Source organism: Leucoraja erinacea, chromosome 8 (genome assembly GCF_028641065.1).
Source record: "Leucoraja erinacea ecotype New England chromosome 8, Leri_hhj_1, whole genome shotgun sequence".
Taxonomy (NCBI): domain Eukaryota; kingdom Metazoa; phylum Chordata; class Chondrichthyes; order Rajiformes; family Rajidae; genus Leucoraja; species Leucoraja erinaceus.
Genome location: NC_073384.1, coordinates 28,469,952 through 28,486,854, shown reverse-complemented (window position 1 = coordinate 28,486,854; position 16,903 = coordinate 28,469,952). Strand labels below are relative to the sequence as shown.

The 16,903-nt window shown below is 44.3% G+C and overlaps 1 protein-coding gene across 1 annotated transcript in view; it reads left to right on the top strand.

The window, feature by feature from the left end:
* Positions 1-2,249: 2,249 nt before the first annotated feature.
* LOC129699474 (3-oxo-5-alpha-steroid 4-dehydrogenase 2-like) overlaps positions 2,250-16,903 on the top strand; it is a 28,485-nt gene continuing 13,831 nt past the window's right edge. The window contains exons 1-2 of the mRNA XM_055639296.1: positions 2,250-2,668; positions 13,313-13,476. Coding sequence (XP_055495271.1) covers positions 2,382-2,668; positions 13,313-13,476 — 451 coding nt within the window. The 5' untranslated portion in view covers positions 2,250-2,381. The remainder of the gene's footprint in view (positions 2,669-13,312; positions 13,477-16,903) is intronic.

Below are 16,903 nucleotides of genomic sequence, written 5' to 3'. Positions count from 1 at the left end.
TGCAGACTTGTGCATTATGGCCCGTCACACCCGGTCTATCCTCGACCCCCAGATGAACTGGAGGGAGGGACAGGCCACACTTGCGCCAAGTACAGCAGCCCCGAGAGCACCTCACACCTGATGACCAAATGTTTCCCCGTTATAGAGAGGGAGCGTTGCTTCCACAGCTCCAGCTTCTTCCCCACCTTGGCTATCCACTCCAGCCAATTCTTGTCACATGTCTCAGCCCCCCCGAACCAGATCCCCAGCACCTTCAAGAAGTCAGGCTTGATGGTGATGGGGACGGAAGATCGGAGTCCGCGCCAACAAGCAATCCCCGCACATTAATACTACCCTACACATACTAGGGACAATTTACATTTATAGGGAGGTTTCACGGCAGTCAGGTCACGACCCATGACCCGTACTGTTGCTACGCTACTTCAACTGGAGTACACGCGATGAACTGCAGGTAAGCACTTACCATTGTTTCCAGCGTAGCGGGCCCATTAAAACCCGCCGAAATTGTCAATTTTTGCGCAGTAAATGATTATGGAAATCGGGATAAGTGTGAGAGACATTTAGCCTACTTCAGAATTCCAAAAGTGAGGAGAAATGACGGTAGATAGAAGCGAGAGCTGAAGGGACAACAACAGCCAGAGTGCTTGGCGAACATTGGCCATTTGCTCACTGCATTTCATCAACTAAGGCATTATTTGTGTTTTTTCTTGATTCCTTTGGCATCTAAAAAGTTTCAGAAGTGATAAATCTAGCTGTAAAATTTTAAAATTGCCCATGGTTCTCAAGTGGGTTTTTACATACAAAAAGAAAACGCCTTTGAAGCAAAATTTACAGCCAGATTTATCACTTCTGAGACTTTTTAGATACCAAAGGAATCAAGAAAAACCACAAATAATGCCTTACTGTTGATGAAACGCAGTGAGCAAACACGATTTTTCCCAATATTTTCAATTCCGATATATGCACGGCCAGTGTTCGCCAAGCACTTTAGCTGTTGTTGTCCCTTCAGCTCTCGCTTCTCTTTACCTTCATTTCACTTCACTTTTGGAATTCTGAAGTTGGGTACATGTCTCTCACGCTTACCCAGACTTCCACAATTTTTTACAGCGCAAACAATTCAACATTTTGGCATTTTTTAACGGGTAGGAAAGTACGCGTTTCTTGCATTAATAACATATACCGGAAGTTACGGGTGTCCTCCAGATGGATTGAGTGGCTCCGTGCGTCAAGCCCTATGACCCAGTGACCTTATGTGCACAACCCCTTTACCAAGCCTGGGCAGGGCCAACAGCATCCCTCTTCTTCCTTGTCCCATCAGGCAAGGGGTAGAGAGTGTGAAAATGCAAACCTTCTGATTCAGGATTGACACAAATTGCTGCAGTAACTCAGCGGGACAGGCAGGATCTCTGGATACAAGGAATGGGTGATGTTTCGGGTTAAGACCCTTCTTCAGACTGTCTACCTTCAGTTTAAACCAGCAACTGCAGTTCCTTCCTACACCTCCAGATTCAGGGACAATTTCTTCCCTGCAGTTAGTTATCAGGCAACTAAACCATCCTATCACCAACTGGAGAGCGGTCCTGAGCTCCCATCTACATCATGGGAGACCCTCCCTCCGACTATCTTTAATCGGACTTTACCTTGCACTAAACTTTATTCTCTTTATCCAGTGTCTGCACTGGATTGTAATCATGTGTAGTATTTTCCTGACTGGATAGCACGCAACAAAAAAAAAGCTTTTCACTGGACCTCGGTACACGTGACAATAAACGAACCTCAACATGACAAATGTGCAAGGACAAGTCGCTAATTGAAGAACGCATGCTCTGAAAGTCTGCGCCGTTTCAATTTACAACACACTGACTGCTTCACAGATTATAAGAAATAGTTCTCGTAGAAAATGGGTCCAATCAGCTCAATATTATAATTAGAAGTGGCTACGTGTGTGCACTAATATGTTCTATAATAAGACAACATAAACATACATAAGAAAAACAGTATGGTTTAGCTGAACACGTTTATATACTTCAAAAAGCGCATGCAAAATGAGAGCAATATAGGTCCCAATGTTTTCCGCCCTCCTTTAATTTTATTTGAATGAAACAAAAACAGAGTAGTCGTGAATACCAACGTGTAATCATTACTAAATAATTTACATTAAAGGAGTTTCCACTGTGCGCGCAGGGTGTAATTGAATGGGAGTGGTTTGTGATTGAAGAAAGTGGATTGGTCTTGGACTGTAGGCAGGGTCTGCGCCTGGTGAAATCACTAGCTTCGAGCGCACACTAGCAAGTGCTATTTATTTAGCCTATTTCACCAAGGCTGAGCGGGAATTGCGACTTGGAGGTTTCTCGAATCTAGTGGTGTCCTGTTTGGGAACCATGGGCTCCCACTGCAATGAGAATGCCGTGCTGTTTCTTTCTAGTATGCTCGTTCTTCTGGGACTTTTCGTTTGTATGAGGCAACGGAAGCAGGTTTTGTTCTATGGGAGATATAGGTTGGAGTCGTCCAGTGATACTTGGGTCCAGGTCCCGGCTAAAGTGGCCTGGATCATTCAGGAGTTGCCTTCGTTTGCTGTACCTGCCTTGTTAATTTATCAGTCGGGCAGCCTGGATACACTGGGGAGCAAACTCTTGCTGTTCTTGTTCTGTGGACACTACTTCCACAGGTAAAGTCGTTATTTTTTTTTACTAAGACGGCACGTAATGACCGTTAAACGTTGCCTACTCCACACACAGAATCGAATACCACGGGGAGCCGTTTAGTCGACCAATGAAATGATAGGCTATGGTATTCTCAATATAATTATTCTTATGTAGACCTTTTCCCTCTTATATGCGCACCTCCCCCGCCCCCCCCACCCACACCACACCTACACCCACACCTACACCTACACCCACACCTACACCTACACCTACACCTACCGTCAAAAACATTGAAATCCCTTTTGTTGCATCTGCTTCCACACTTCCTCTTACCTTGGTTGCTGTGATTATTTTGTTTTTGTAACGGGGGAAAAACTATTTATGTATAACTTGGTTTACTGAATGCTGGAGATTTAACCTCTGGCTCTACCTTGAATACATATAACATATAACAATTACAGCACGGAAACAGGCCCTCTCGGCAGAGGGAGAAGAGGAGGGAAGAGACTGCAGACCTAAGACTTTTGCCTCCATCACAGTGAGGAGGTGTTAGGTGGACTCACTGTGGTGGATGTTAATATATGTTTATTGTTTTTTTTTTTTTATTGTATGTATGTATGACTGCAGGCACGAAATTTTGTTCGGACTTCGGTCTGAATGACAATAAAGGAAACCTGTAACCTGTAAGTCCGTGCCGAACAACTTTTTTTCCCTTAGTCCCACCTGCCTGCACTCATACCGTAACCCTCCATTCCCTTCTCATCCATATGCCTATCCAATTTATTTTTAAATGATAAAAACGAACCTGCCTCCACCACTTCCACTGGGAGCTCATTCCACACTGCTACCACTCTCTGAGTAAAGAAGTTCCCCCTCATATTACCCCTAAACTTCTGTCCCTTAATTGTGAAGTCATGTCCTCTTGTTTGAATCTTTCCTATTCTCAAAGGGAAAAGCTTGTCCACATCAACTATGTGGTCTATCCCTCTCATCATTTTAAACACCTCTATCAAGCCCCTGCGCTCCAGAGAATAAAGACCTAACTTATTCAACCTATTTCTGTAACTTAGTTGTTGAAACCCAGGCAACATTCTAGTAAATCTCCTCTGTACTCTCTCTATTTTGTTGACATCCTTCCTATAATTGGGCGACCAAAATTATACACCATACTCCAGATTTGGTCTCACCAATGCCTTGTACAATTTTAACATTACATCCCAGCTTCTATACTCAATGCTCTGATTTATAAGGGCTAGCATACCAAAAGCTTTCCTTACCACCCTATCTATATGAGATTCCACCTTCAAGGAACTATGCATGGTTATTCCCAGATCCCTCTGTTCAACAGTATTCTTCAATTCCCTGCCATTTACCATGTACGTCCTATTTTGATTTGTCCTGCCATCTTTCAGCCCATTTTTCCAAATGGCCTAAATCACTCTGTAGACTTTGGAAATCCTCTTCATTATCCACAACGCCCCCTATTTTGGTATCATCTGCCTACTTACTAATCCAATTTACCACACCTTCATCCAGATCATTGATGTACATGACAAACAACAAAGGACCCAACACAGATCCCTGAGGCACCCCACTAGTCACCTGCCTCCAACCCGATAAACAGCCATCCACCATTACCCTCTGGCTTCTCCCATTCAGCCACTGTTGAATCCATCTTGCTATTCCTGCATTTATACCCGACAGTTGAACCTTCTTAACCAACCTTCCATGAGGAACCTTGTCAAAGGCCTTACTGAAGTCCATATAGACAACACCCACTGCTTTACCCTCATCAATTTCCCGAGTAACCTCTTCAAAAAATTCAAGAAGATTAGTCAAACATGACCTTCCAGGCACAAATCCATGTTGACTGTTCCTAATCAGACCCTGTTTATCCAGATGTTTATATATATTATCTCTAAGTATCCTTTCCATTAATTTGCCCACCACTGACGTCAAACTAACAGGACTATAATTGCTAGGTTTACTCTTAGAACCCTTTTTAAACAATGGAACAACATGCGCAGTACGCCAATCCTCCGGCACTATTCCCGTTTCTAATGACATTTGAAATATTTCTGTCATAGCCCCGGCTATTTCTACACTAACTTCCCTCAATGTCCTAGGGAATATCTTGTCCGGACCTGGAGACTTATCCACTTTTATATTTTTCAAAAGTGTCAGTACTTCCTCTTCTTTGAATCTCATAGTTTCCATAGCTACTATACTAGTTTCCCTTACCTCACATAATTCAACATCCTTCTCCTTGGTGAATACCGAAGAAAAGAAATTGTTCAATATCTCCAATATCTCTTTTGGTTCTGCAGATAGCTGTCCACTCTGTCTCTCCAATGGAACAATTTTATCCCTCGTTATCCTTTTGCTATTAATATTGCTGTAGCAACCCTTTGGATTTACTGTCACCTCACTTGCCAAAGCAACCTCATATCTTCTTTTAGTTTTTCTAATTTCTTTCTTAAGATTCTTTTTACATTCCTTATACTCCTCAAGCACCTCATTTACTTCATGCTGCCTATAATTATTGTAGATCTCCCTCTTTTTCCGAACAAGATGTCCAATTTCCCTTGAAAACCAGGGCTCTTTCCAATTTTTACTGTGTCCTTTCAACTGAACAGGAACATAAAGATTCTGTACTCTTAAAATTTCCCCTTTAAATGTCCTCCATTTCTCTTCTACATCTTTCCCATAAAACAAAATGTCCCAGTTCACTCCTTTTAAATCATCTCGCATCTCATCAAAGTTAGCCTTTCTCCAATCAAAAATCTCAACCCTAGGTCCAGTTCTGACCCTCTCCATAATTATATTGAAACTAATGGTATTGTGATCACTGGACCCGAAGTGCTCCCCAACACATACCTCCGCCACCTGTCCCGTCTCATTTCCTAACGAGGTTCAGCACTGCCCATCCTCTCGTAGGTACCTCTATGTATTGCTGCAAAAAACTATCCTGCACACATTTTACAAACTCCAAACCATCCAGCCCATTTACAGAATGTGTTTCCCAGTCTATGTGTGGAAAGTTGAAATCTCCCACAATCACTACCTTGTGCTTACTACTAATATCTGCAATCTCCTTACATATTTGCTCTTCCAATTCTCGTTCCCCATTTGGCGGTCTATAATACACCCCTATAAGTGTTGCTACACCTTTCCCATTTCTCAGTTCCACCCAAATAGCCTCCCTAGGTGAGCCCTCCAATCTATCCTGCCAACGCACTGCTGTAATAACTTCCCTGATTAGCAATGCAACACCTCCACCTCTTGCCCCTCCAATTCTATTACATGAAGCAACAAAATCCTGGAATATTTAGTTTCCAATCACAGCCCTCCTGCAACCATGTTTCACTGATCGCCACAACATCATACTTCCAGGTGTTTATCCAGACTCTAAGCTCATCCACCTTTCTTAAATGCTCCTAGCATTAAAATATGCACATTTAAGAAACCCCCCCGTCTCTTATTCTCTGTTTATTTCCTTTTTTTTTCTTTCTCTTGAGTCCGAGTGCTTCTCTTTTCTGCTTCCTGCCTCCCATTCTGTCTACTAGCTTTCTCTATTTGAGTCCCTCGCCCCAACCATTCTAGTTTAAAGTCTTCCCAGTAGCCTTTGCAAATCTCCCCGCCAGGATATTGGTCCCCCTCGGGTTCAAGTGCAACCCATCCTTTCTGTACAGGTCCCACCTTCCCCAAAAGAAGTCGTGGGCCTATCAACAAAACACCAAGGAAGGAGGGTGCCCACCTGATGACCCCAATGAAGTCTTTACCCTGACCCCCACTCAAGATATTAAGAAGGTTCCAATTATAGTCGGGATTGTAATATCAAGTCCTATAAGCTTAACACATTTAATAATTTTAATCATACTCCCAGCACAAGATTTGCACCCTTCAAACCTGATTAAAACATTAGATTACCAGGTAATCTTGGAGAGTGTGGAGGAGGGTCAGGGCGGTAAATCGGCCGCGGGGCTTTATTTCACAGAGGCCCGGGACCGTTGGAGCGAGTGGAGGAGGGTCAGGGCCTTTACCGAAATCCGTAACGTTCCACACTCCATAGGGAGGTTTCTGGTGGAAGCAGACTAGAGGAAGCAGCTGATTGGGTGCAACCTCAGGTTAGCATTTGTGCTTTCTGGTTAAAGGTACAGTGAGCCAAGGGTACAGTGGGCTAAAGGTACAGTGCTTTTTGTTTATATTATAAAGGTGCAGTTTAAAGGTCAAGAGGGAGCGCTGTTGTGAGTCAGATACCTGCTGATTTCTCCCAGCAGTTTCTGTTGTATTATACTTGTATCGGATCCAGGGTAAGGCGGGAGAATGACAGTCAGAGCAGTATACTGTTCTGGATGTCAGATGTGGGAGGTCATGGTGTCGGATGGCCCTCCAGCCGTCCATATCTGCACCAGGTGCAGCGAGATGGGGCTCCTAAGGGACCGTATTAGGATCCTGGAGCAGCAGCTCGATGACCTCTGTCTGATCAGGGAGAGTGAGGAGGTCATAGGCCCATAACTGCAGCCTCCCAAGGCACAGTTAACTCCACGATATACAGGGACTTCTGTGAGGTTGACCACAAGATCAGGTCCAGCCTGAGATTAGTTGTGATCATCTCTGGTGGAAAGTTAAGCTTCTGGTCTAGATCAGCCTGCAATTTCCAGTCCCGGGCAGTGTCCAGGAGGGTCGGTTCCTTTCTTGCAAATGGCTTTTCTGGAAGTTGTCCTTCCTTTACAAAAGGGGTGGTGTTCGAGAAACCAGGCGTTGGGGGATGGAGGGCATTGGTGGTAGTTCTCCTTCCTTCCAAGGTAATCGCCAGTTGTTGCAGGACCTGATTGTGCCCCCAGGTGTAGCGGCCTTGTGCAAGATTGGTTTTGCAGCCTGTGAGGGTGTGCCTTAATGTTGCTGGCGGTAACGGGAGGTAAAATAACAAAAACAGACTTGGTTGGTAGTCCCCTTTCTGCAGAGTTTAATGTTATAATAGAGCGATTGTTTCTATTTTCTCTTTCTCTCTTTTCTAGGGTCTATTTTCTCACTTTACTTCCTTCTCTAACTTCTTTCCTAAGGGGCTTTCTTTTCCTTACACTCTTGCACTGCACGACTCTCTTGCACTTTCTTTACTTTCCTTACTTCTACCTTTTTCTTAAAGCTCAAAAAAAAAAAATGAAGCGGTACTAAAAATGTATTAAGATATATGTGTTGTGTGGAATTGTAATTTACCGTACTTCTAATAAAAAAAAAAAAAAAAAAAAAAAAAAAATGTTGCTGGGGTTTGGCAGAGAGAACATGATGGAACCTCTCCAAGCCACTGGTTTAGGTTCTTGGGTGTGGGAAGAACATCGTGGGTGACTCTGATGATGAAGCTAAGATGGCTTTGTTCCATTTCCCATGGGTCCTTACAGGCAAGCTTACGATGCTCCAGATTTTCCCAGGTAGTCCACTGGCCCTGTTTGGACTGTGAGACTGCCTTTGTGCATCTCTCTGCCTCCTCTTGTTGACGCACCTACCAGCTTTCTTCTCTGGATGGATGTTGCCTTGTGCCATGTGGGTCGACTTGTCCTGAGTCCAATCACACCTCTTCCCTGCTGCACCTGTCCTACAATGTCTCCATGCCTGAGAGCAGATTTTGCTCGCTGTACAGCCTCCGATGGGATCCACTTCCTCCCAGTTGCCAGTCTGGGAGCAGCCGCTCGTACTGCATCATCTTCAGACTCGGTCAGGGTCATGTCCAGCCTCCCTTTGGTGCATTTGTATTCTTCTGTGAGGCTAGAGACAGGCAGTTCCAGAGTGCTGTGTTCATACAAGCCGATATTGCTGAGGCAACACGGGAGTCCAAGCCACTTCTTGATGTATGAACTCTCCAGCTTCTCGACTTTGGTGATGGGGACCTCGTAGACTGTCAGAGGCCACATCAGATTCAGTATTTAATTTAATGTCATTTTCACTGAGTACTTACATACACAGAAAAAAAGAAAGATTGTTTCTCAATCAGTTCCTGTCAGTGCGGTTAATAAAAGCAGAATAAATACATACAACTTAAAAATTAACTTATCTAAAATAGACCTAAAAATTGAACTAAAAACAGACATTCAGACCAAACAGTGGCTTTGCTTTGTCTAGCTGTCAACGTATGGGCGAGGTTAGATGTGGTGGTGTATGATGTATGGGGAGGGGACACAGTCCGTAAACCAGTTTTATTGCCTGTGGGCTTTTGCATGTGCCTCCCACCTAGTGTCTGACAAATATTTAGGCACTTTTGACTGAGGTTGCAGAAATGATTTTAGAACTGCCCATCTCTTTGTGGAGGATGAAAAGGTATAAATTTCATTGATAATTCCAAAACGGTTCACTGCATCAAGGCAGCAATCAACAGCCGAACGGCCCACCAAATTTAATAAGTGAGCAGCGCATGGAATAAATCTTGCAAATTTGTTTGTTTCGATGATTTTTTTGCTGCATACCCTTGTACCTACCAGCCATGTTGGCAGCATTGTCATAAGACTGCCCTCAGCATTTTCTAAAGTCAATTTCAAGCTCAGTAGTGAGATAGTTAAACACTAAATCAGCCATGCTTTCTCCTGAGTGGTCCTTTAGCTCAAGGAAAGTTAAAAATCTCTCACTTAGTAAATCGTCTTCAGGTGATACGTATCTGATAATTAAAGTCAACTGATCTGTATGTGAAATGTCTGGGGTGGAATCCACTGACAAGTTGAAATATCCAGCCTTTTTCAAGTCAGCCAGAATTGCATCCTTAACTTTTTTTTGCCATGAGTTGAATTATTTCCTCACATACAGTTTTTGACAAATAAGAGGGATTTCCTGATCCGGAGTCTCCACACTGATTGATATGAGCCAGTAAAAATGGATCAAATTTTGCAACTAGCTCCAAAACACCAAGATAATTGCCGTTATTTGGAGATTCAAATTGTTCATTGTGTCCTCTGAATGGTAAGTCTCGTTCTGCAAGAGTGCATATTACGGCGACAATTCTCTCCATGACATGCCGCCAGTACTGCTGCTCTGCTTTTATTTGTTCCTGTAGCTTTGAAGTTAACGTCTGCCCTGTCTTTCCTGTTAAGTAGGTCAACATGGCATTCCTGTGTTTCTCTGAGTTTTCATGAGTTTGGATAAGATAGGGGTTTCGATGCTGAACTTGAGAGGGGCCGCTTTTTACCCAATACGATACGTCCTCGTGCGATAATTCTGTCCACAAACCAACGTCTGTTGCAGTACATCTATATTTGGCATCATCAATCATTTCTATATTTTCATTTTGAGCCGGCATCATGGCTGCTTCCTCATATTCAGCTTGCTGTTCCACATCCTGCTTTGCTGTTTCTGTTTCAGGGAGGTTTTCATCTGGTTGAATGCTAGTAACCATATAACCATATAACAATTACAGCACGGAAGCAGGCCATCTCGGCCCTACAAGTCCGTGCCGAACAAATTTTTTCCCCCTTAGTCCCACCTGCCTGCACTCATACCATAACCCTCCATTCCCTTCTCATCCATATGCCTATCCAATTTATTTTTAAATGATACCAATGAACCTGCCTCCACCACTTCCACTGGAAGCTCATTCCACACCGCTACCACTCTCTGAGTAAAGAAGTTCCCCCTCATATTACCCCTAAACTTCTGTCCCTTAATTCTGAAGTCATGTCCTCTTGTTTGAATCTTCCCTATTCTCAAAGGGAAAAGCTTGTCCACATCAACTCTGTCTATCCCTCTCATCATTTTAAAGACCTCTATCAGGTCCCCCCTTAACCTTCTGCGCTCCAGAGAATAAAGAGAAATAAGTAGATGGCTGGATAGCTCCACCAGACTGATTCCCTTGTGTTAGTAACAATGTATCTGCTTCACCGCTGGCACTTGTGGCCTCTGTCTGTGGCTGACCCAAGAAAGCAGTGATTGCTCTTAACTTCTTCACCGTATCATTTTCAAGTCTCTTTCTCTTGCGCTTGCTAGCACCACTTTCAATTTTTTTACTCGTGCTCAGATTGGAATCTGGTAATAGAAATAAAAATTAATGTTCAACGGTTATTAGAAAGGAAACGAAGGGGCATTCTCACAAAATGCAGTGCACTTGAGTGAAGAAAGAAACTTATAACTAAACAAACAGGTTCACTACTTAATAAGAGCTGGTGGGGGGGTCACATGGTTTGAGGGGAATGGGGAAGACCCAGTGGAACAGACTAGCATTAGGATCCAGCGCAGTCAAACCCAGGGTAGTGGGAATCTGCAGCGTAGAAACCAAAGATACTAGAGGAGCTCCTCTAGTATCTTTGGTGGAAAATATAGGCTCTGTGATGAGTCCAGGCTGCGGGCTGCTGGAGGGTGGTGGAGTGGCGAGCAAAGCGTGGGAGGTCCCAGTGGGCGGATGGTCGGTGGGGCAGCGAGGTTCGACGGGTCTGGTGGGGCGGTGAGGTCCCAGATGCCGCGGCGAATTGGGAAGGGCCCCCCATGCGGCGGCAAATTTGTTAGGCCCCCCCCCCCGTGCAGCGGCAAATTGGAAGGCCTCCCGTGCGGCAGCGAGGTGCGTCCGCTCCAGGTACGGCAGCGAGGTGCGTCCGCTCCAGGTGCGGCGTGGAGGTGTGTAGGCCCCCTGTGCGGCGACGAGGGAAAAGGGTTAAATAAACCACATACCTTTTCCGTTGTCCTGCACTTCCAATGATCCAAGGATCTGTGGAGCAAATTCCTCTCCACAATATAAACCTCACCTGCAATTTAATCCCCGCCCACCAAAGCCTCCGGAATCGCAAGCACCGCACGAGCCACCGATGGTAGGTTTTGTAACAACGCCACTATCTCAAACGTTTAACACACCTTGGTGCAGCGAGCATAGGCCCCCCTAGATCTCGAGGCCCTAAGCTTAAGCTTGTCTAGCTTATACGTAAACCCGGCCATGGATGGCAGAATGGAGAAGATGTGGTGTGATGAGTGATAAGGGTCGTTAATAATGGAGATGGCTCTGCGGAAGCTGCGCTTCTGATAGTAATCCAAACTGCAGGCACCACAGTTTCAGCTTACCAGGAAGCTAGGTCTTGTCTATGCTAGCAAGGCCTTTGATGGTTTTTTTCCCTCAGTTGGTCACACTGGTCTGAGTCTTTGAGGCTTGCATTGTACCACCGTCCTAAACTCTTGACTGGCAGCTCTGGCACCATTGGAATGGGTGTTTCATCAATGTGGAATCGCTTTTCTATGATTTTTCCTCTGATGATGAATATGCTCCTGAATTTGCTGGGTTTCAACTTCATCCGGGCCCATGTTTGCATGAAGCTTTTCCAGCAGGTGCTTGGTACATGCGATGTGTGAGGTCAGGGTGGTCATGTCATCCATGTAGACACGAATGGGAGGTAGCCACTGCCCAGGCTGCAGCCGCTCTCCTACGACCCACTTGGAAGCTTGGATGATCACTTCCATCGCCATGGTGAAGGCTAGCGGGGAGATGGTGCAACCTGCAATTATTCCCACTTCCAGTGATTGCCATGATGTTGTGTATTCTGTTGTTATAATACAGAATTGCAAATCTTGGAAGTAGTTTATGGCCAGGTTTGTAATGGTCTTTGACACATGGAAGAACTCGAAGGCTGTCCAGAAGAGATAATGGGGAACAGATCCAAAAGCATTGGCTAGGTCCAGGAATAAGACGTGCAGATCTCTTCCTTCCCTTTTTGCAGACTGGATTTGATGCCATATCAGGCTTGTGTGTTTTAAGCATCCAGAGAAGCCGAGTATACCAGCTTTCTGTCAATCGGGTTGTTCTGTTTCAGGTAGGTTATCATCCTTTGAGCAACAATGCTAAAGAAGATCAACATTCAAGAGATTGAATCTCTGCCTCGCTTGGAAGGGCTGTTTGGGACCTTAGATGGTAGTGAAGCAATAAGTGTAAGGGGTGGTACGCTGGCACAATGGTAAAGCTGATGCCTTACAACACCAGAGACCCAGGGTCGATCCTGACTATGGCTGCTATCTGTATGGAGTTTATGCATTCTCCCCATGACCTGCATGGGTATTCTCCGGGTGCTCCAGTTTCCTCCCACACTCCAAAGACGTGCAGGTTTGTAGGCTAATTGGCCTGATAAAATTGTAAATTATCCCTAGTGTGTGTAGGATAGTGCTTGTGTATAGGGATCGCTGGTTGGTGCTGACTCAGTGGGCCAAAGGGCCTGTTTCGTGCTATATCTTTAAACTAAAGCGTTGCACTCCTTGTGGTTGCAAGATAAAATGTCAGGGGTTCAAGAAGGACGAGAGGATCAGGAGTCACGGAGGGAGTGATCCCAGTAGAAGAAGAAAGGGGTGGGGAGGAAAAGATGGAAGTGACCGGCATTTTGTTGCAGATGGTGGAAAAGACAATGTATGATGTGCTGGATGCTAGTAGGGTGAAAGGTGAAGACTCTGGGCACTCCATCTGTGTGGAAGGAGGTGGGGTAAGGTGAGAGTAGAAGTCTAAGAAATGGAAAAAAAAAATGCCAAACGGAAAGTCCCATTTCCATATAAAGGAGTGCATTTTAAGTCCTGGAATGGAAGGCACTGAGAGCAGATGTGGTGGTACAATGTTTAGGACATGTTAAGTAGTCATAGGATATTTGAAGGATATCCTTTTGTGGGGGAAAAGAACATCAAAGAAAATAAACATGACTTCCATTTTTGTCCTTGTATATTAGGACGTGGATTTATGGATACTTCACCAGAGGGGGATCTGTTCAAATCTCCTTTGTTTTGCGAAGTTTTTTATTTTGCACTTGGAATGGGTATCTTCAAGGACACAACTTGATCTACTGTACAAACTATGATGATAGCTGGACAACGGACTTCAGATTTTTGTTCGGTAAGTTGTCATAATCATGAATCTTCTAGCATTTACATTTCTTTATTATGCAATTAATATTCCATTGTGTTGTTACCTTGTGCTCACTGCCCCCAACATTGTGCCTTTTTCTGTGAATTTAATTTATGTAAACTTAAGTTTGTCAATTGACGACCCATCAGTTTTCTTCTGCATGAAAACCTTCTCTAATCTTAATAATTCTCTTTTAATGTTGGAGTGTAATTTTAGATTTGACTGTTGGCTCTTATTGTCCCTAGCCTTTTGTTGTAAATTTATTTTTTTCCTGATGTAAATTGCTTTTGGTTGTGATGAAGTCTTTGTTTGTACAAAAGAGGGTAGATTGAAATAATGGTGTATGTTTGAGAATACATTAGTTACCTTTGATTGATTGAACCTGTGATAAAACACATTTTTCAATAACATTTAGAAATGTGGTTGGGGAGCAGGTAAGAAGGGAAGCTGGTCCAAATAATAATCTCCCAGCAGATTTATATCTACATATTTGTGCACTCAAAATGTATTTCTATTATCCCTCAAACCTCTGTATCCTCCAAAGAACTGCATAGCATTATAACATGGGACAAGGCTATATGGAGATGGCTTGTCAGTTGACATTCCATCCAGTTTACTTCTGTATCAAAACCCTCCACAATAGATAATAGGTGCAGGAGTAGGCCATTTGGCCCTTCGAGCCAGCACCACCATTCAATGTGATCATGGCTGATCATCCCCAGTCAGTAACCCGTTTCTGCCTTCTCCCCATATCCCCTGACTCCGCTATTTTTAAGAGCCCTATCTAGCTCTTTCTTGAAAGTACCCAGAGAACCTGCCTCCACTGAGGCAGAGAATTTCACAGACTCGCCACTCTCTGTGAGAAAAGTGCTTCCTCGTCTCCGTTCTAAATGGCTTACTCCTTATTCTTAAACTGTGGCCCCTGGTTCTGGATCTTAACCATCAACTTGTATTGTTGGAATTTTAGACTTGGCTCTCTTCTGGTGTCCCTAGGCTTTCCACCACTTTCTCTACAGAAGGTGCTGATTGTTCCTAGTAAAACCTTTCATCCCTTTGCAGTGCTCTGGTATGGCACCAGATTACAATTCCAGCACTGCTGTCAATACCTCGCATTATGATGATAAAAGGGGTGTCCAACATTGGCTAGATATGTCAGTTTGGTGTGAAAATCTTATTTATCTCTATGTGGCTGATTTGCTATTTCAAATGTTTATCTTGACTTCCCAGTAAACCTAGATTAGAAGGAATACATATAGGTAGGATGCAAATATATATCAATCTAAGGCAAATATTCAATTTAAAAACAAGATATAATCACACTCGGAGATTGTTTTTATGTATCATGCCTATGTTTTGTAAAACACAGTGCTGCAGTAAAGGGCCTGTCCCACCAGCATGCGACTCCATGTGGCAAGCACGACCTAACATGGTCGCTTGAGCCGTACGGCCTCGCGGGGCCGGTCCCACTTCAATCGCCGGAGTTGTATGGAGTTGTGCGGAGCTGGTCCCGACATAGCGCAGGGTTCCGAAAAACTGACCGTGTACAAAAATTCCACGCGTTAACGGCCTGCCGGCCCGCAACCGCGTCGACACCGTACGCACCGCCTCGACGGGCATGCACAGCGTCTTGACGCCGTACGTCATGCGCGAACTTCCCGCGGACCGCTCGAACTTCACGTCACTCACTCGACCTCCACGCGGCCCCCGATTCCGGTTTGGTCGCGCTTGCCACATGCAGGCGCGTGCTGATGGGGCCGGCCCTGTATGAGGATCACTCAACCTCCGCGCAGGCCCCGCTTCCGGCTTGGTCGAGCTTGCTGCATGCAGGTCGCATGCTCGTGGGACAGGCCCTTTACTCGCGGGTCAGGCAGCGTCTGTAGAGGGAATGGACAGGTAACATTTCAGATCGGGATCCTTCAGAATGGTTTGTAATATGTGCAAAAGAGTTAGATGATTCGTTGCAGTGGAGAGACTGAGAAGGGAAACTTGGACTATCTTCTCCAACATTGCCAATCTTCCTAAATTTTCCTCCAAACTGGATCCATTTCAAACCTGCTGCCCCCTCAGTAGATGTTCAAGGGCACATTCCAAGGCTGGGTTTCCAGCAATGTGGAAGCATTGTATTTAATGAAATTCCTTGGAGTTCATTTGAGACATTTTAAAGCTGCTGAAGGTCACAAAAATCCTTAATGATGGGTAATATTTAGATCCAATCATTTGTGCTCATTCTGAATTGAGAGCAGAAATGTTTTGGGCAATGAAACTGTGGCCTCGTAAGTTTTACTTTGAATTTATTGGGTCTACCCTGTTGACATGTTGGGATCTCATTCATTGGGCAGCAAGGTTGTGATTGTGGAATCATAATTGGCACAGCAGATAAGAAATCTATATAATACATATCAGTTGGGAAGATGTTATAACATTCAGATTATTACAGCGAAAAGTAAACTAAAGTGCTGGAATAACTCAGTGAATCAGACAGGACCTCTGGAGGACAAGTGCAGGTGACGTTTCGGGTTAGGACCTTCTAGTCAACTGATTGTAGTGGGTAACAGAAAACTTGAAAATAGTGGTGAGGGTGGGACAAAGCCTAGCAAGATATCCTGATAAGTAGATACAGGTGAAGGGAGACAGTCTAAGATAAAGATAGAAGAGAAGTGAAATGTGAAACCAGAGGAAGGAATTGAGGTGGAAGTGGGCAGGGGAGAAGGGATGGGATAATGAGAGAAATGGGTGCACACTGAGGTTTAACCATTCTAACTTTCCTTTTCATTCCCATATTGACCTTTCTGTCCTGGGCCGCCTCTATTGCCAGAGTGAACCACATGCAAACTGGAGGTACAGCACCTCCTATTCCATTTGAGTATCTATCCAGACATGCTGCCTGTCCCGCTGAGTTACTCCAGCATTTTGTGTTTATCTTCAGTGTAAACCAGCATCTGCAGTTACAAACTTCCTACACAAACGTTTCACTGTATCTCGGTACGAGTGACAAATAAACTAAACTATAGCAGCGATCCGATTGAAATGGAGTTGTGGACATTATGATATTGTTTTGAAGGGATATTGCAAATTGCCTGAATTGTAAACATCATCTAGCTGCTTTTGCATTTGTCTTTGAATATGGTTCTACCATACTTATTATATAAACCCCCAGCTGAGGTTATGTTGACATCCTAATCATTGGATTCTTTGTCAATTTGTTAATGAAGAATAAGAAGCTTACAGTAACTCTTGTGGTTTTGATACTATAATCATTTCCGTGTACGTATTATAAGAACGTGAGATGTTAAAGTCATAGAGTGATAGTGTGGGAACGGGCCCTTCGGCCCAACTCGCCCACACTGGCCAACAATGTCCCAGCTACACTCGTCCCACTTGACTGCGCTTGGTCCATAACCCTCCAAACCTGTCC